This window comes from Cricetulus griseus, chromosome 2, assembly GCF_003668045.3.
Source record: "Cricetulus griseus strain 17A/GY chromosome 2, alternate assembly CriGri-PICRH-1.0, whole genome shotgun sequence".
NCBI classification, from domain to species: Eukaryota; Metazoa; Chordata; class Mammalia; order Rodentia; family Cricetidae; genus Cricetulus; species Cricetulus griseus.
The window spans coordinates 41,296,994-41,316,833 of record NC_048595.1 but is presented as its reverse complement, the minus strand read 5'-3'; the positions used below and the strand labels follow the sequence as shown (position 1 = coordinate 41,316,833).

The 19,840-nt window shown below is 38.5% G+C and overlaps 1 protein-coding gene across 7 annotated transcripts in view; it reads left to right on the top strand.

Moving 5' to 3' along the window:
• The window catches only part of Tut4 (terminal uridylyl transferase 4), a 117,781-nt gene that overhangs the window by 61,880 nt on the left and 36,061 nt on the right, over positions 1–19,840 (top strand). For all 7 annotated transcript variants that reach the window (XM_027402424.2, XM_027402421.2, XM_027402422.2 and 4 more), the window contains 4 exons: positions 1,428–1,514; positions 4,921–5,024; positions 17,175–17,232; positions 17,319–17,422. In XM_027402424.2, the coding sequence (XP_027258225.1) occupies positions 1,428–1,514; positions 4,921–5,024; positions 17,175–17,232; positions 17,319–17,422 (353 nt within the window). The remainder of the gene's footprint in view (positions 1–1,427; positions 1,515–4,920; positions 5,025–17,174; positions 17,233–17,318; positions 17,423–19,840) is intronic.

The window sequence follows — 19,840 nt, the reverse complement described above, 5'->3', positions numbered from 1 at the left end:
GCAAGAAAACACATGTGTAAATATTAACCCTTGTGTATATATTTTTCTACATGTTGTCATCTTATTTATGTTATCCTAAACTTGATTTCACTCACAGTCTCTTCTTTGATTCTGAGTTATTACATTCTTCATTCTTTGTTCTTCTCCAGTAAGGAGACCCCAGTTCTCATAATCTGCTACTAAAACTTATTTGTTTTATTTCAATATACCTGTATTAGCAGTCTCAGAACCATTTAACTAAAATCTTGAGAAACATCATCATCAGAGTTGAGCATTTGTATAGTTTCTTTTGGCTTTAAACTTACAGATTGCACTCATTGTCTTATTTTCTCTTAGATTACTGTTTGCTTGGTTTGGGTTTGGTTTTCAAGAAACAGGGTTTCTTTGTGTAGCCTTGGCTGTTTTAGAACTAGCTCCATTGACTAGGCTGGCTTTGAACTCAGAGATCCACCTGCCTCTGCCTCCCAAGTGCTGGATTAAAGGTGTGCCCATGCTGTTTTTTTTGTTTTTTTTTTTTTTTTTTTTTAAGACAACAATAGGGTTTCTGTAGCTCTGGAATTCACTAGACCAGGCTAACATTTATTTTCAAAATTACTTAGGTTCAGTACTTTTGTTCCACTCCCTTGAGTGAAGGCTTTTTGTGCATTTATAGAATAAATCCTTTGATTGCAGTCTATATTTCATCCTGAGATCCTTTGATCTTGAATCATTTTGTAAAATTTGTATACCCTAAAACAGTTTTATTAATTTTTTAGTGTAGCTTTCATAGTAGTGGGTTTCCATGGAATCATTATAAATATATATCATTATACTTTGTTCTCATTCACTTTGGTTTACTCTTAGTGCTCTTGGTTCTATGATTTTTTTTTTTATAATTTAGTCATGTTAAGCTAAATTTCAAAGGGGTCAACTTAAAAGAAAAATAGGTTTATTTGGGCTCAGTATTTGAGGGAATTTAGTCTAGGACCTATTGGTTCTGTCACTTTGTGCTTATGATGAGGTGGTATGTATTGTAGCAGAAGTGCACAATATGGCAAAACCATTACTCTCAAAGTTGCTATGCTGAAGAGAAGAGGAAGTGCATAGGATTCCAAAATTTCCCCTCTTCAAGGACATGTTCTCTATGATTGGAAGACTTCCTACTATTGTTATACCTCTTAAAGGTTCCATCTCAGCCAGGCAAGGTGATGAGAACCTTTAATCCCAGCACTCGGTAGGCAGAGGCAGGTGGATCTCTGTGAGTTTGAGTCTAGCCTGGTCTACAGAGTGAGTTCCAGTACAGGCTCCAAAGCTACACAGAGAAACCCTGTCTTGAAACAAAACAAAAAAGTAAATAGTGAAAATAAAGAGTCAAAATTTTTAGGTTTAAAACCTGAAGGAATTTTTATATTCTGTTTTTCTCACTTTTCTTTCTCTTTTTCATATAGATGAATTATCACCACCTTGCTCTGAACAACATAACAGGGAGCAAATTTTAATTGGCTTGGAAAAGTTTATACAAAAAGAATATGATGGTATGTCATAGGCTAAAAGTTGGTCGTTACTGTTACGTAATGTTTTATTTTAATTGACTTAAAAATGTTTATTAACAGTTATATGTTAAGTGCTGTTTTGCTTTCTGTGGCAGTATTACTCATAAAAGAGAAACTGCTTTCATGAGTATATTTAAGAGGGGATAGCAGTCAAGTGAAATAGATATAACTATATCAGTAAATAGTAAATGCTATTAAAAGTGTGGTGATAAGTTGTTAGTAAATCTCTCCTGAGGTAGCGATTGAGTTGAGTCTAAATAATACAAAGTAACACATTATATGAACTTCCAAAGAGAGAACATTATAGAAAGAAAGGGTAGATACCAAGTCTTAGATTATGTATGACATTTTTTAAGACTGATTGGAAGTTCACTGTGTTTGGAGTGGAATGTATAAGATAAGTTGTAATAGAAAGATGAGGTCATAGAAGTATCCTAAAGATTAGATCATTAGAACCATTTGGATATTGGTAGAAGAACATTTTGTTTAATGAAAGCTATATAGAAGCTTTTAGCATTAAGTGATGCATTCTAGAGAACAGATTATACCCCTCTGAGAGTACCAGCAAGAACATTGCAGAGAACTGTGACGTAAGTACAGATGAAGCACAGAACTAGAGGAAGTAAGTGGTCAGAATTGAGTTGTATTTGAAGCTAGAGCTAACAGGAATTGCTAGTGCATGTATGGTGTAAAGGAAAGAAAAATCAAGCACGACCTGAAGGCTTTTGCTCCAAAATGGCAGAACAAGACAGTTTTTTAGTGTGAGCATAAAGAAACGAGGTTTATGATCACATATTTTAGAAAAGGATATTTATAGTAATTTATTTAGATCTGGGTAGATGGCTCACTTGTAAGTGTTGTGAGCATGAGGACCTGAGTTTTATTCCCAGGACCAGTGTAAAAACATAGGGTGCAGATGCTGGAGAGATGGCTCAGTGTTTGAGAACACTTGTTTTTCCAGAGAACCTGAGTTTGATTCTCAGCACTAGTGTACAGTGGACTGTTTGTAATTCTAGAGATTCAACACTTTTTTGGTCTCTACAAGCATTTGTGTCCATATGTGCCTACATGCTCACACACACATGTGTACACTTTTGTAATCTCCTTACTGAGAAGGCAGAGACAGGCCTCCTGGCCCTGTGCTCACTTGTCAGCTATCCTAACTGATGATGTTTAGACAATCTTAAGTCTCTTCCCTCTCTTTAAAATAAAATTCATACTCGATTTTCTTTGGTCATCATAGCCTCTTTTTCATGAATATTTTGTGTATTTGAAAAACGAAGGCTCATGTTAAAGTATTTTATGTTGAGGGTACTTTAAATGATATTTTATTTTAGTAGAATTCAAAATAAAACTCAGCCAGGAGTTGGTGGTGCACGCCTCAATCTCAGCACTCGGGAGGCAGAGGCGACAGACCTCAGTAAGTTCGAGGCCAGCCTGGTCTACAGAACGAGTGCCAGGATAGGCTCCAAAGCCACAGAGAAACCCTGTCTCGAAAAACCAAACAAACAAACCAACAAACAAAACCTCAAAATAAAACTCATAAAAATAAATTCTTGGGCTAGTGAGATGGCTCATTGGGTAAAGATGCTCAGCTGAATTTGATTCCTTAGACCCATGAGGTGGATGGAGACAATCAACTTCTGTGAATTATTCTCTGTGCTCCACATGTGTTGTGGCACATGCACACATGCACAAATAAAGTTTTAAAAATATGGCAAGTGTTGGCCTCTAATCCCAGTGGGCCTCCAACTCACAGAGTTCCTCCTGCCTCTGCCTCCTGAGGGCTGGGATTAAAGGTGTGCTTCACTACCACCCGGCTCAGTTGTTTTTCTTGGTCATCAACCTAAGCCACAGTTTATAGTGCTCCTCAATAAAAGAAACTCATATGTTCTAGCCGTGTGACACTTTTCTTGTTTTATTTTTATCATTAAAACTCCATTTAAACTAACATTATTATTACTAGTTAGAAGTACAGCTAGGAAGGAATCATCTTAATAATAATCCACAGGTAAAATTGCCCAGTAGAACGGGATGCTTCCATGAGATAAACACACTACATTACAGGTAGTGGAGAGCTTCCCACACCCATTGACACCATGCTAGATACCAGAGGAAGATGGCAGCAACAAACAGTAAAGGCACAGCAGAAGCAAAAGACATTCCAGGTGCTGTGGTCTTGGGACCTTGCCTATCCAAGATTCACTTATCAGGGAGTTACCTCCTGGTGGGCTAACACCTTGAACTTCAGTTGCTACCTGCTGACATGGCCGCCAGCACACTTTTGCATGCCCCAACTAATAAATAAATTAATATAAGTGTAATTAAACTTTTAAGTTACAATTTGTTTGAAAAGTAGGTGTTATAGAAGAACTCTTAAATGAAAAGGAATAACTCTAACATGATTTATGTCTAGTGAATTACAGTGACTATGGGAGGAAAATTAACCCTATGTATTGAGGTGATAATTTAAAAGTACTTGAATTATACACTGAAAGAACTAGTTTACTTTTAAGAGATGAGTTATCAGATTATCAGATATTGAGCTTAACCTTTGGTACTGGTGTTAAAGAACAACAGTGGGTGGTAGGTAGTTCAGTGGGAAGAAGCTGAAGGTCTTAGTGATTGGCTTATGTAGGTTGAGCACGGTATTAAAGACCTCCTATATTTCTAGTGAACATCTAAATAGAAAATGATACTGTTTGCTGAGAATTAGTGTTTTAGTTACTTGTCTCCTTGCTTCGACAAAATACCTGAGAAAATAATTTAAGGAAGGATTTATTTTGGCATATAGTTGTAGGGACTAGCATCTATCACAGCAGCAGGAGACATCTGGTCACAATGTATCCAGTTAGGAAGCAGGAAATGATGAATGCTTGAGCTGGAGACCACTGGTCACAATGTATCCAGTTAGGAAGCAGGAAATGATGAATGCTTGAGCTGGAGACCACTGGTCACAATGTATCTAGTTAGGAAGCAGGAAATGATGAATGCTTGTGTTAGCTCAATTTCTCCTTTTTATTTAGTCCATGGAATCCTATCACTCACATTAAGGGTGGGTCCCACCACCTCATTTAACATAATCTAGATAGTACTTCATAATCATGTCTAGAGATCCCCCATAAGACTGATAATCAACTTTACCAAACACAGTTGGAATTATAGGAATAATAGAAGGCCAGGGTGAGGTAGATAGTACAGCCATGTTCAATTTATGATATGTTGAAAAGAAAGTACAGTTAGCTACTTGGGTATAAGAACCTCAGCAAAAGATCCTAGCTGGGGTTAAATGTTTTGGGATTTCTCAGGGTATCGATTTGTGTTAAGCTATTAGTAGATGTTAAATGACTCCTCTAACCTGCTCATTGAATTGTTTTCTTGAGCTTAGAAAAGGCAAGATTGTGTTTATTTGGTTCTTCAAAGAATGGATTTGGATTCCGTGATAGTGATCTGGATATTTGTATGACTTTGGAAGGCCATGAAAATGCAGAGGTAAGAGTTGATATTTGGAAGGGATTTAACAGTTTGTTTTTGTGTTGATTATACATGTTATTATTTTTGTATCTGTGTCAGTGGTGTTTAAGATGTAGAACCATTAGCACTATGGATTTAGGAAATAATTAAACTCAGCTATTGTTAATTAAACTCAGAAATCTGTTTTAAAAATATTCAGACTTAAAAAAAGTAAATTTACTATTCATGCTGTTTTTTTTTTTTTTTAACTTTTACTGATTCTTTGTGGATTTCACATCATGCATTTTGATCCTACTTATCTCTATGTCTCCTCACATCTGCCCTCTGTCCTTAGAACTTCCCCTAAATCAAAATCAAATTTAAAAGAAAACAGAAAAACAAACAGAACAAAGAAACAAATGAAATAGGTTTGGAAGCTATAGTGTGGCTCGATGAGTCACACAGTTTGTTCCACTTATCTTTATTTGCAAGTGTTCATTCCAGAAGTCACTGGTCTGGCTCTAGGCCTCTGGCTCATGGTACACCACCAATAATGGGCTTTCACTTCTGTCCTGTGTCATGGAGACCCTGCTGTTTTGGATCTGTTGGTTTATTCCCTTCACATGCTCCAGCAGTTCATAGATTTGGTGGAGGTTGTGGTTAGCCAATTCATAGCCCTGTTTCTAGACCTGGGTGGTAGTTGGGTTAGTCAGCTGGCCAGCTTTTTCTTAACATCACTGCCCAGGTGAACTCTCCAGCATTGCTTTGGCTAGCTTACCCAGTGCAGCCTACAGCTATGAGTCAAGCCAGTTCTCATGTTCTCACATCCTCAGATCAGGGTCCTCCGACATTCCCATTACCAGAGTCAGTTCTACTGTTTTGTCCAGGCAAGGTACAGGGCCCTGTCTCCTGATTGCTGTAGGGAGCATACAAGGGTGAGGCATTCAGGGTTAGCTCTCCTGCTTTCATGCCCTCAGGGTTGGCTCACCTGCATCCCTGACAGCATGGTCAGCTCTAGTGTGCGAGCCCTGATATGGAATGTCATTCTGTATGCTGCAAATACATGTTGTTTTTATTGGTTGATGAATAAAGCTTTTTCTGCTAATGGCTAAGCAGAGTAAAGCTAGGTGGGAAATCTGAACTGAGATCAGGGTCTAGGAGGTGCCATGTAACCACCAGGGAAACAAGATGCCAGGGAATACATCACCAGTAAACTACAGCCATGTGGTGTTACACAGATTAGTACAAATGGGTTAATTTGTAAGAGAGAGAGCTAGCCAGTAATAAGCCTAAGCCATTGGCCAAGCAATTATAAATATTGAGTCTCTGAGTGGTTATCTTATAAGGGCCTGCAGGGACCCGGTGGGTAGAGAGAAACTGGTCCAGTGGGATCGGGCTAAACCGAGAAGTCTTCACTACAAAGTCCACTCTCTTGTGTGCTGCAGCCAGTGAGGGTCAGGGCTAGCTCTCCCACTCTTGTGACCCCAGGGCCAGCTCTCTCCCCTTCTACAAGTGGTAATAGGAGGAGTGGGGAGGCATATTTCTCTCACCTATGCCACCACTTGGTAGATGGGGGAGGGGCAGGGAGGAGGCGAGGATCAGCTGTCCTGCTGTCACTCCCTTAGGGTTGGCTCATATGTGTTCTAGACCGCTGCGTCAGGCTCTAGTGTGCCTTCCAGGTGAGGTGTATGCCTGTAGTGAGGGGTGCGGCCATCTTTCCCTAGCATGGGGCCAGTTCTCCCCTGAGGGGTAAGGACAGCTTGCCTGCTGCAGTAACCAGCAAGGGGCAGGGCCAGTGAAGGACAGGGCCGGCTCAGCACAGCATGCCCTGTGCTAACATGGTCCATGCACATAACCACAGTACCAGGTGCAGCAGGACCATGGGCTGGATGCTACCATGTCCCCGGTGGCCCTGTATCAGCAGAGCCTCTGTGGCAGCATGGCCCTCGGGCATCAGACCCCAGGCATCTGCAGAGCCCTTGGTGGTAATATGAGCCACAGACACCACCCTAGACCCCCAACCACTGTGGGGACATGGACATGGATATTCATCCTGTTTTAATGTAACAACTAGGTTTTTGAGACTTTCAAAGGTCTAGTAATGAACTGGGTGAAAAGGTTAGCTTACCATAAGTTGCAGTTCTTTCATTAGAACTAGTGAGAAGCTGGTACTTCTGTTTGGTTGTAAGCGTTGATCTTGGTTACTCTGTCTCTGTCTCTCTGTGCTATATACTCTGGAAGTAGAGAATCCAGGCAGTTGTCTAATTTATAAATGGATTATATTATAAAAATTGATTATAATTTGGGGGTACTGACATCTTTTCCATAGAAGGAATGTTACAGTGTCCACAGGTTTAGAATTTTTTACTCTGGGTTGGATAGGAAACTAACATTTATTGAGTTGCTCTATATAGTTATACATGCTTTATCCTTTTTCATTCTTAACCCATTTTGAGGTAGATATGAATTACATTTTCAAAATCAGGAGACTGAAGTTTCAAAAGATAAACTTTGGGCCATAGAAATAGTACAGTGGGTAAAGATGCTTGTTTCCATGTCTGACAACCTAAGTTTGATCCTGGGATCCACATGGAAAGAGAGACCTAGCTATAGAAAGTTGTAGTTGTCCTCTGACTTCCCTATGTGCCATGGCGCTCCCACTTTCTTCATACAGACACCCCCCCCCCCAAAAAAAAAGATAAGTTGATTTATTTAATCATACTTCACTTTCCTGTACATACTGTAGCCAGCATTTGGGTCTAGGGCTCTGTGGTTCCTGCTCTTCATATTATATCTCACTGCCTCTCTAATATTTTTTAGCCCAAATGTAGCTGAATATAGTATTAATAGGGCTTGTAGAGATCTTTGACCAATGTATCTATTGGCTTTATTTTTTTTTTCAATCAATAATCATGTCTCAGGTAAAATGCATTGGGTAAAATGAGTTATTTTAGTTTTGCTTTTATCTATGCTGTGTTATGCTATGGTACATTATAACAGGGTATCATGTAGTTCTGGTCTAGAACTTCTCACACTCTTGACTCCTAACCCCAAATATTCCTGGAGATAGAACCAGAGCTTTGTGTATGCTAGTCAAGCGTTCTGTACTTGAGCCATATTCTCAGCCCTGCAGTTACCATTTGTAAGATTGGAGTAAGGTCAAGCTTTTTGGCATCTGTAGTGGTATCAGTGTATCTTCTGTTAGATAATAATTCACAAGCTGGAGAAATGGCTCAGCATTTAAAAGTGTGTGTTATTTATTCATCCAGTGGACCCAAATTTGATTCATCATCAGCACCCAAATCAGGCAGCTCAAAAGCCACCTGTAACTCCAGCTTCAGGGGATTGTAGACCTTGAGCCTCCCTGGGCACCCATACATGTAGTATGCCCCTGTGTGTGTGTGTGCGTGCACACCCATACACACATGATTAAAAAATAAGTCTTTTAAAGAAAATAATCCAGCAGAATAGTGTAGCTTTGTGTTCCTGAGGCAGTTATTCCAGGGGATGATTTTAAAATTGGTAGGCCTGGAGTAAATATAGCAGTGGTGTCTGACTCTTAAGAAAGTGACCACCTTAATTTTTTTTTTTTTTTTTTTTTTGGTTTTTCAAGACAGGGTTTCTCTGTGTAGCTTTGGAGCCTATCCTGGCACTCACTCTGTAGACCAGGCTGGCCTTGAATTCACCTAGATCTGACTGCCTCTGCCTCCTTAGTGCTGGGATTAAAGGGGTGCGCCACCAACGCCCATCTCACCTTAAATTTTTTTTAAATTTTATTTATCGTCATCATCATCATAGTGTGTGTGTGTGTGTGTGTGTGTGTGTGTGTGTGTGTGTGTGTACACGCGAGTGCCTGTGCCTATGTCTTAGTTGTCATAAGTATGTAAAAGTCAGAGGATAACCCTCTGGGAGTTACTTCTCTTTCTGCTGTGGGTTCAAGGAATTCAAGGAATTGAACTCAAGGCATCAGACTTTCATGGTCATTTTGCAAGCTTTGTTTGCAAAATGTTTGTTTTATAAAGAAACGTGATCCCATCATTCTGGGTAAAAGGCAGGTGGATTTCTGTGAGTTTCAGGCCAGCCAAGGCTACACAGAGCAACGTTGTTATACCCCCCTCCTCAAAGCCAACTGAAGAATTGTAAATATTGTCTTTCTCTTTAAATTCTCACCTATGTGGAAGGAAGTTACCCTTCTCTATTTTGAAGAGCAAAAACTGATGGAGCAGCAAAGAGAGATACAGATATCTTCTTTATTAACTTTAATAATTTGGTTTGGATTAAATACATGGAAGTTGAGAAAATTAAAAAGAATAAAATCGTTTATTCCAGATGAGATATTATTAGCTCTGTAAAAGTTTGTCATAATTGTATATTTTCCACAGTCAAGAGCAGTTACTTGGAGCTGGAGAGATGGCTCAGAGGTTAAGAGCACTGACTATTCTTCCATGGGTCTTGAGTTCAATTTCCAGCAACCACATGGTGGGTCACAACTATCCATTATGAGATCTGGTACCCTCTTCTGGTGTGCAGATATACATGGAAGCAGAATGTTGTATACATAATAAAGAAAATCTAAAAAAATTAAAAGAGCAGTTATCCTTTTTAGTGTATATGAATTAGTAACTGATGATTCTGTTGAAATCTCCAGATTTACCTGCATAGGCTCTTTCTTGTAATTAAGGAATATAAGTTGAATATATACAAAAGTGATTTGGTAATGGTAATTGGGATTGATTTTTTATGCTCTTTAGCTTAATACAGTTAATTTATAAACTCATTATATTTGTTTTCTATTTGGTTTTCTTTTTTTTATATTTTTTATATTCTAATCTCACTTCCCCCTCCCTCCTCTCCTCCCGCTCCCCCCACATCCCTCCACCCCACCTCCCATCTTCTCCTTAGAGAGGATAAGACCCCCCACCCCCCAGGCAGTCTACTAAGTCTGTCCCATCATCTCATTGAGGAAGGACCAAGGCACCCCACCTCACCTCCTGATGCCCCTGTGTCTAGGCTGAGCAAGGTATCTCTCCAGAAGGCTCCACTAAGCCAGTTTGTGCATTAGAGTTAGATCTTGGACCCAATGCCAGTGGCCTCCTCTATTGTCCCAGCCCCACCATTGTCACCTATATATTTAACAGAGTCTAGTTTGGTCTTATGCAAGTTCCCCATTTGTCAGACCAGAGTTAGTGATCTCTCACTAGCTCGGGTCAGCTGATTCTGGGGGTTTCCCCATCATGATCTTGACTTCTTTGTTCATATTATCTATCCTCCCTCACTTCGATTATCCCCTAGGAGCTTGGCCCAATGCTTAGTTGTGGATTTTTGCATCTGCTTCCATCTGTTTCTGGAAGAGGGTTCTAACTTCTCTGGGGTTGTGGATTGTAGGCTAGTTATCTTTTGCTTTAAGTCTGGTATCCTCTTATGAATGAGTACATACTATATTTGTATTTCTAGGTCTGGGTTATCTCACTCAGCATGTTTTTTCTTGTTGTTGGTTTTTTTTTAGTTCAGTTCATTTGTTCAGCAAATTTTAGGATGTCATTTTTTCTTACCGATGAATGATACTCCATTATGTAAGTGTACCATATTTTCTTTATCCATTCTTTTGTTGAGGGGCATCTAGGTTGTTTCCAAGTTCTGGCTAGTAGAAATAATGTTGCTATGAACATAGTTGAGGAAATGTCCTTGTGGTGTGAATGTGCCTCCTTTTCGTATATGCCCAAAAGTGGTATTGCAGGGTCTTGAGGTAGGTTGATCACTAAGTTTCTGAGAACGCACCATACTGATTTTCACAGCAGCTGTACAAGTTTGTACTCCCACCAGCAATGCAGGAGTGTCCTCCTTTCTCCGCATCCTCTCCAGCTGTCATCAGTGTTTTTGATCTTAGCCATTCTGATTGGTATAAGATGGTATTTCACAGTTGTTTTGATTTGCATTTTCTGATGACTAAGGATGTTGAGCATTTCCTTAAATGTCTTTCTGCTGTTTGAGATTGTTCTGTTGAGAATTCTGTGTTTAGATCTGTACCCCATTTTTTAATTGGATTATTTGGTAGTTTGGTTTCTAGTTTCTTGGGTTCTTTGTGTATTTTTGAGATCAGCCCTCTGTCAGATGTGGGGTTGGTAAAGATCTTTTCCATTTCTGTAGGAAGCTGTTTTGCCTTGTTGACTGTGTCCTCTGCTTTACAGAAGCTTCTCAGTTTCAGGAGGTCCCATTTATTAATTTTTGCTCTCAGTGTCTTTGCTACTGGTGTTCTATTTAGGAAGTGGTCTCCTGTGCCTATGTGTTCAAATTTATTTCCCACTTTTCTCTTCTGAGGCTCAGTGTAGCTGGATTTATATTGAGGTCTTTGATCCATTTGGACTTGAGTTTTGTGCATGGTGATAGATAGGGATCTATTTTCATTCTTATACATGTGGATATCCAATTATACCAGCACCATTTGTTGAATATGTTTTCTTTTTTCCATTTTCCATTTTTAGCTTCTTTGTCAAAAATTAGGTGTTCATAGGTATGTGGGTTGATAATCAGTGTCTTCAATTCTATTCCATTGGTTCACCTGTCTGTTTTTATGCCAATACCAAGGTGTTTTCATCACTATAGCTCTGTAGTAGAACTTGAAGTCATGGATGGTGATGCCTCCCGAAGTTCCTTTATTGTACAGGGTTGTTTGGCTATCCTGGGTCTTTTGTTTTTCCATATGAATTTGAGTATTGTTCTTTCTAGGTCTGTGAAGAATTATGCTAAGATTTTGATGGGGATTGCATTGAATCTGTAGATTACTTTTGGTAGGATTGCCATTTTTATTATGTTGATCCTACCTATCCAAGAGCATGGGAGATCTTTCCATATTCTGGTATCTTCTTTAATTTCTTTCTTCAAAGACTTAAAGTTCCTATCATACAGGTCTTTCACTTGTTTGGTTAGAGTTACCCCAAGATATTTTATGTTATTTGTGGCTATTGTAAAGGATGATGTTTCTCTGATTTCTTTCTCAGGCCTTTTATCATCTTTATATAGGAAGGCTACTGATTTTTTTTTTTTTATTTGAGTTAATCTTCTGTCCTGCTACATTACTGAAGGTGTTTATCAGTTGTAGGAGTTTACTGGTAGAATTTTTGGGGTTGCTTATGTAAACTGTCATATCACCAGAAAATAGTGAGTTTGACTTCTTTTCTAATTTGTATCCCCTTAATCTCCTTTTGTTGTCTTATTGCTCCAACTAGAACTTTGAGTACTATATTGAATAGATACAGAGAGAGTGGACAGTCTTGTCTTGTTGCTGATTTCACAGGGATTGCTTTGAGTTTCTCACCATTTAATTTGATGTTGGCTGTTGGGTTACTGTATATTGACTTTATTATGTTTAGTTATGTTTCTTGTATTCCTGTTCTTTCCAAGACTGTTATCATGAAAAGGTGTTAAATTTGGAGGCCTTTTTCTGCATCTAATGAGATGATCATGTGGTATTGTTTTTCTTTCGCTTTGCTTATATGGTGGATTACATTGACAGATTTTCATATGTTGAACCATCCCTACATCTCTGGTGGATGATTTTTATGATGTGTTCTTGGATTTGGTTTGCCAGTATTTTATTGAGTATTTTTGTATCAATGGTCCTGATGGAAATTGGCCCATAATTGTCTTTCTCAGTTGTATCTGTGTATAGTTTGGGTATCAAGGTAACTGTGGGCTTGTAAAAAGAGGTTGGCAATGTTCCTTCTGTTTCTGTTGTGTGGAATAATTTGAGGAGTATTGGTATTAGTTCTTTGAACATCTGATAGAATTCTGCACTGAAACCATCTGGGCCTGGGCTGTTTTTTGGTTGGGAGACTATTGATAACTATTTCCTTAGGGGTTATAAGGGGATTAAGTTGTTTATCTGTTCTTGATTTAATTTTGGTATGTGGTAATTAGCTAGAAAATTGTTCATCTCCTTAAAGTTTTCCAATTTTGTGGAGTGCAGGTTTTTAAAAAATATTTATTTATTATGTATACAGTATTCTGCCTGCATGTATCCCTGTATGCCAGAAGAGGTTACCAGATCTCATTACAGATGGTTGTGAGCCACCATGCAATTGGTGGGAATTGAACTCGGGACCTCTGGAAAAGCAGTCAGTGCTCTTAACCTCTAAGTTATCTCTCCAGCCCCAGAATATAGGTTTTTTAAGTATGACCTGATGATTTTCTTGATTTCCTAGGTGTCTGTTGTTATGTCCCCCTTTTGTTTCTGATTTTGTTAATTTGGATATTCTCTCTCTGTCTTTTGGTTAGTTCGGATAAAGGTTTGTGTATTTTGTTGAATTTGTCAAGGAACCAACTCTTTGTCTCATTGATTCTTAGTATTGTTTTCTTTGTTTCTATTTTATTGATTTCAGTCCTCAATTTCACTGTTTCTTGCTGTTTACTCCTTCTGGGTGAATTTCCTTCTTCTGTTCTAGTGCTTTCAAACTCTGGTGATCTGATAGGGTACAGGGGTTATTGCAATTTTTTTTTGTATCTGTTGAATTTTGCTTTGTTATTTAGTATGTGGTCTATATTTGAGATGGTTCTTAAAAGAAAGTATATTCTTTTGTGTTTGGGTGGAATGTTTTGTAGATGTTTGTTAAGTTCCTTTGAGTCATAATATCTGTTAGTTCCCTCATTTCCCTGTTATGCTTCTGTCTGGCAGATATGTCCAGGGTGAGATTGTGGTGTTAAAGTCTCCCACTATTAGTGTGTGGGATTTAAGCTTTAGTAATGTTTCTTTTACAAATGCAGTAGTCCTTGTGCTTGGCGCATAGATGTTCAGAATTGTGACTTCCTGATGGATTTTTCCTGTGATGAATATGAAATGCCCTTCTTCATCTTTTTTGATTGATTTTAGTTTGAAGTCTTTTTTGTTAGATATTATGATAACTACACCAGCTTCTTAGGTCCATTTGATTGGAAAATTTTTTCTCAATCCTTTACTCTGAGGTAATGTCTGTTAGTGAGGTCGAGGTGTATTTCTTCTATGCTGCAGGAGGATAGATTCTGTTTTTGTAACCAATCTATTAGCCTGTGTCTTTTTATAGGTGAATTGAGACCATTTATATTAATGGAGATTAATGACCAGTGATTGCTAATTCCTGTTAGTTTTGTTTTTGTTGGTGGTGATGGCATTGTGTGTTCAATTCCTTCTTTGGTGTTTGCTGCTATAAGCTCATCTATTGCCCGTGTTCTTGTGGATGTAGCTAACTTCTTGGGTTGGTGTTGTCCTTCTAATACTTTCTGTAAGGCTGGGTTTGTGGATAGGTACTATAAATCTGGTTGTATTATGGAATATCTTGTTTTCTCCATCTATGGTTAGTGAAAGCTTTGCTGGAAGAAGTAGTCTGTGCTGGCATCTCTGGTCCCTTAGTGTTTCTGCATAATGTCTGACCAGGACCTTCTGGCCTTCTTGCCTGGCTTTCATTATTTCCATTGAGAAGTCAGGTGTAATTCTGATAGGTCTGCCTTTATATGTTACCTGTTCTTTCTCCTTTGTAGCTCTTAATATTCTTTCTTTATTCTGTACATTTATTGTTTTAATTATTATGTGGTGAAGGAGGGTTTTGTTTTTGTTTTCTGGTCCAGCCTATTTTGGTGTTCTGTAAAATTCTTGTACTTTGATAGGCATGCCCTTTTTACGTTGGGAAAGTTTTCTTCTATGATTTTATTGAATATATTTTCTGTGCCTTTGAGTTGGACTTCTTTTTTCTTCTATCCCTGTTATTATTAGGTTCCATCTTTTCATCCCAGATTTCCTGCATGCTTTGTGTTAAGGATTTGTTGAATTTAAAATTTTCTTGGACCGATGAATCTATTTCTTCTATTGTATCTTCAGTGCCTGAAATTTTCTCTTCCATCCTTTGTATTCTGTTGTTTATGCTTGTATTTGTGGTTCCTGGTCGTTTAACCAGATTTTCCATATCCAGGATTCCCTCAGTTTGTGTTTTCTTTATTGCCTTATTTCATATTTCAAACTTGAATCATTTCCTTCACTTGTTTGATTGCTTTTTCTTTAAGGCATTTGTCGATTTCTTCTAATTTTTTGTTTGTCTTTTCCTTCATTTCTTAAGGGAGTTTTCATTTTCTCTTTAAGGGCTTCAGTCATCCTCATAAAGTTATTTTTTTAGGTTGTTTTCTTCCACATCATCTGTGTTGGGATGTTCACGAGTTGCTAGTGATGCCATATTGATCTTTATATTGTTGAGTGTTCTTACCTTGTTGTCCATGCATCTCTTCCTCTAATTGGTATAGTTGGAGCTTATGCTTCAGGGTGTCTCTCTTTCTCCAATTGGTATAGTTGGGGCTGTGGCTCCGTTGACTGAGCAAGCAGAGCAGAGCCTCTGGTGAACACTCCTCCTAGTGGAAGTGGGCCCTAGGCTCAGGTGATCCTTCCTTGAGGTGCAGATGGGGCTACATCTCTGGTGGATGCTCCTCTGGTTGGAGGTGGGGCCCACAGCTGTAGTGATTGCTCCTTTTGGTGTAGGTGGGGCTGAGGGTCCAGTGGTTGCTGTAGTAGCGGGAATCTCCAACTGAGAAATGGCAGTGGCTGCTGGCTGGGACACAGGTTCTCTTTCCCAAAGGACCTTCTTGCTATAGTTTCTGGAAGCCACAGTTGGAAACTGTTGCTGATTCCTTACCCAGTGGTTGCTCTCTGCTCCCAAGCCTGAGGCTGGGACCTCCTTCTGATGCTGCTTCTGGGCTGGTGTTGGGGCTTCCCACTGATGCTGCTCTGACCCTGAGGATTAGGCTCTATTTTGATTTTCATTGCCATGCCAATTTTGCTGTCTCTGCTTTTTAAAAAATAGATTTAAATTTCCTTGAGGAAGTTGGTGCTGTAGTAATAAGATTTTGTTCATGTACCTCTTGAACATAACAGAAACTAGGCATGGTGGTACACACCTTTAATCCCAGCAGGGGCAGTGGGGCAGTGACAGGAGCATCTCTGAGTTCAATCAAGGCTAGCTAGCCTGGTATACATAGAAAGTTCCAGGACAGCCAGGGCTACATAGAGAGCTCCCTCTCAAAAAACCAAAATGAAACAAACAAGCAAAACTAAAATACACAATAACAACAATAATAAATAGCTGAAAAACTTTTAAGTACTTTTCTTGCATCAGACTTGCTGGGGGTTTTGTTTTTGATTTTTGAGACTATGTTTCTTTGTGTAGCAGTCCTGGATGTCTTGGAACTCTCTTTGAAGATCAGGCTGGCTTTGAACTCACAGAGATCTGCCTGCCTCTGCCTCCTGAGTGCTGGGATAAAAGGCGTGCACCACCACCTCCTAGCTGCTGAATGCGTTTTAATAGTTTGTATGTAATTCAGGGTTAGGGCAGGAACTTAATGGTTATTTTGTCTTTATAGAGTAGTAGTGTGATCTTTGGAGATATTAAGGATCAATCATGCAGACAGTTAATACTTCAAAATTTGAGTCTGGTTTTATGTAAATTGGGTGCCTGTGTTCTTTATCATTACAGTATTTGGCCCTCACTAAACCTATCTTTAATTTCATTCTGTAAGTTTCAGCAGAAATTGCAACTTATAGATCTTGCAGCTATACTATTTATGTTTTATATAGAGAATGGTCTATAATAGCTGTATTTTTTTTAATGAGTGAGTTTATTGAATATATAGTACCAGGACTAAAGGAGTAAACAGTAAGTAAACTGACTGAATGTTCTGCCTGGGGACCTCTTGTTCAAAGGGTCTTGCTGTTGTGTAACCCAGGCTTTTCTGGTAGTTTCTGCTGCATTGTATGTCTGATCACTCTTACTTTTGTTTTTTTTTGGGTTTTTTTTTTTTTTTTTTTTGCTGCATACTGGTCTATTTTTTCTTTTACTCTTACTTACTAGATTCTTAATAAATTCAGCTATTCAAAACCAAAAGAATAGATATCATAGATAATTTCCTGTAAAAAACAGATTCACAAATTGAAAATAATTTTACTCTCTTCATGCTTTTGAGACTTCAGTCTGTGTATGAATAACCTTGACATCTTCTATAAAACATATTAGAAAGGCCTAAGATTCTGCATTTCTACCAGGTTCCAGAGTTACGTTGATGATGTGGGTCTTTGAACTGTTACTTAGTTAACAGTATGGGTATTAAATGTTTTGTTTAAAGTAGAATTTATAGTAGGTCAAATTGAACCCTATTTATTTTTCTTGTTTATTTTTCCAGAAATTAAACTGTAAGGAAATAATTGAAAATCTGGCAAAAATTCTTAAGAGGCATCCAGGTAAAATTTCATATCTTTATGACAAAAAATACTTTTTAGCATTATAAGAAGTATTTAACTTTAAGTTTTTGTTCCCTCAACCTCAGGTTTAAGAAATATTCTGCCTATAACTACTGCCAAAGTGCCTATCGTAAAATTTGAACATAGACGAAGTGGATTAGAAGGTGATATCAGTCTATATAACACATTGGTAAGATTTCCTTTGTAGGCTCAGCTATTGTTGTACTTTTTATTTTTACATTTTAAATATATTTTTGATATTAAAATATAACTACATCCCTTTTTCTTTTCCCTTTCCTCCCACCCTTTCCATGCACCCCTGCGTTCTTTCTACAAATTGATGGCATCTATTCTTTAATTATTGTGTATGTATATGGTTGTACATATATGTTGTATATGTATGTATGTTCCTAAATACATAAATACAGCCTGCTCTGTTCATATGAAGTTACTTACTTGTATGTATATGATTTTAGAGTTGATCACTTGGTAGTAGTTTGCCAAGTTTTTTGGGGGGAAGACTATTTCTCCTGCTCTTAGCATTCCTTAGTTGCCCTCAGTCTTTCTTCTAGGGTCGAGGTCCCAGGAGATTTCCCCTTTCATTTAAAGGTATCTTTTGGTGTAGTCCTTGTTCAGATCTTATTTAGACAGCCATGTTGTTGAGACTTCATGGGTTTCACTTCTCTGAAATTTCTAGCAAATGTCTTGCTAGAAAATGTCCATCCTCAGCTTGGGTTCAGGTCCTGAGGTGGGGAAGGGGTGTTGGTGCAAGGAAAACTTAAGACCACCAAGTGGATTGCACTCAAGTGGCCCCATAAAGTTCAGGCCGTCTTTATTTATACTTAAACAGTTTTTTTTTTTTTTCTTACCAGGGTTACATTATTGGCTTCTATTTTTTACTTTAAGAAACACATCACAATTTAAGGAATATATTATGATCATTATGAAAACACCCAGTGTTCCCCTTTATGTTTCCCCAAGTACACCTTCCCACCCCCTACATAACCTTCTTCTAGACATAGAGTTCAGAATTTTTGTAGGCTTAAGTAAGTAACAATCCAAACACATCCTGCTCTTGCAGTAATTATGTCAACTTGTGGTTACAAAGTTACAAAATAATAGACATGACGCAATGCCTTAAGGACAACAATGTTCAGACCTACACAATTCTTTCATGTCTGCAAGATATATTTTTATAGAATTCCCTTTTCTATAAGAAGGTCCCTTGTTTCAATCTCTCTGATTTCCAGACTAGCTGCAGCAGTTTGCAATCCCAACAGTAGAGGACGACGGTTCACCATATCCTCTCCAGGATTGATTGTTGGTTGTTTTGTTTTGGGGTGAGACAAAATCTCAGAGTTGTGTTTTCCTAATTGTTAGGGATGGTGAACATTTTTTGGAGATATGCTGCAGTCTTCTTCCTCCTCCTTCCTCACTCCTTCCTCCTTCCTCCTCCTCTTTTTTTTTTTTTTTAAGAATTCCCTGAGCAGGGCTTGGTGGTGAACACCTTTAATCCTGGAGGCAGGTGGATCTCTGAGTTTGAGGCCATCGTGGTCTACAGAGTGAGTTCTTAGGACAGTAAGGGCTACATGGAGAAACCCTGTCTTGAAAAACAAAACAAACCAAAAGAATTCCCTGTTCAGATCCCAAGCCCTTTTTTTTTTTTAAAGATTTTATTTATTATGTATACGACATTCTGCTTGTATGTATGCCTGCACGCCAGAAGAGGGTACCGGATCTCATTACGGGTGGTTGTGAGCCACCATGTGGTTGCTAGGAATTGAACTCAGGACCTCTGGAAGAGCAGCCAGTGCTCTTAACCTCTGAGCCATCTCTCCAGCCCTCCCAATCCCATTTTTGATTGGATTATTTGGTGTTTTTGTTTGTTTGTTTGTTTGTTTAACTGTATTTTGAATTCTTTATATATTTGAATATCAATCCTTTGTCATATTTACAAATGGCAAAGATTCTGTACCATTCTTTGGGCTTTCTCTTCACTTGATCATCTCTCTCTCTCTCTCTCTCTCTCTCTCTCTCTCTCTCTCTCTCTCTCTCTCTCTGTCTGTCTCCTTGTCTCATTTTTTTTTTTTTTCCAAGACAGGTTTTTCTTGGTTAACAGTTCTGGCTAACCTGGAACTGGCTTTGTACACCAGGCTGTCCTCAAACTCCCTGCGATCCCTCTTACTCTGCCTCCCAAGTGCTGGGATCAAAGACGTGTGCCACCTCTTCTGGGCCACTTGATTGTTTTTTAGCTGTATAGAAGCTTTTTAGTTTTATGAGGTCTTCAATCTTTGACTCAATACCTAGGCAGGTGTAGTCCTAATTCAGTAAGTCCTCTCCTACACCTAAACACTATAAGGTACTGTTTTCCTTTAGTAGTTGCAATGTTTCAGGATTCAGATTTAGGTCTTTTATCTGTTTGGAGTTATTTTTTGTGCAAGGTGATAGATACTGGTATAACTTCATTCTTTTCCACTTGGACATCCAGTTTCCCAGGACCATGGTTGTGAAGATGCTATGTTTTCTTCAATATATATTTTTTGGCATCTTTGTCAAGTATTAGATAGCTGTAGTTAGGCATACTCATGTTTGGGTCTTTAATTTTTCC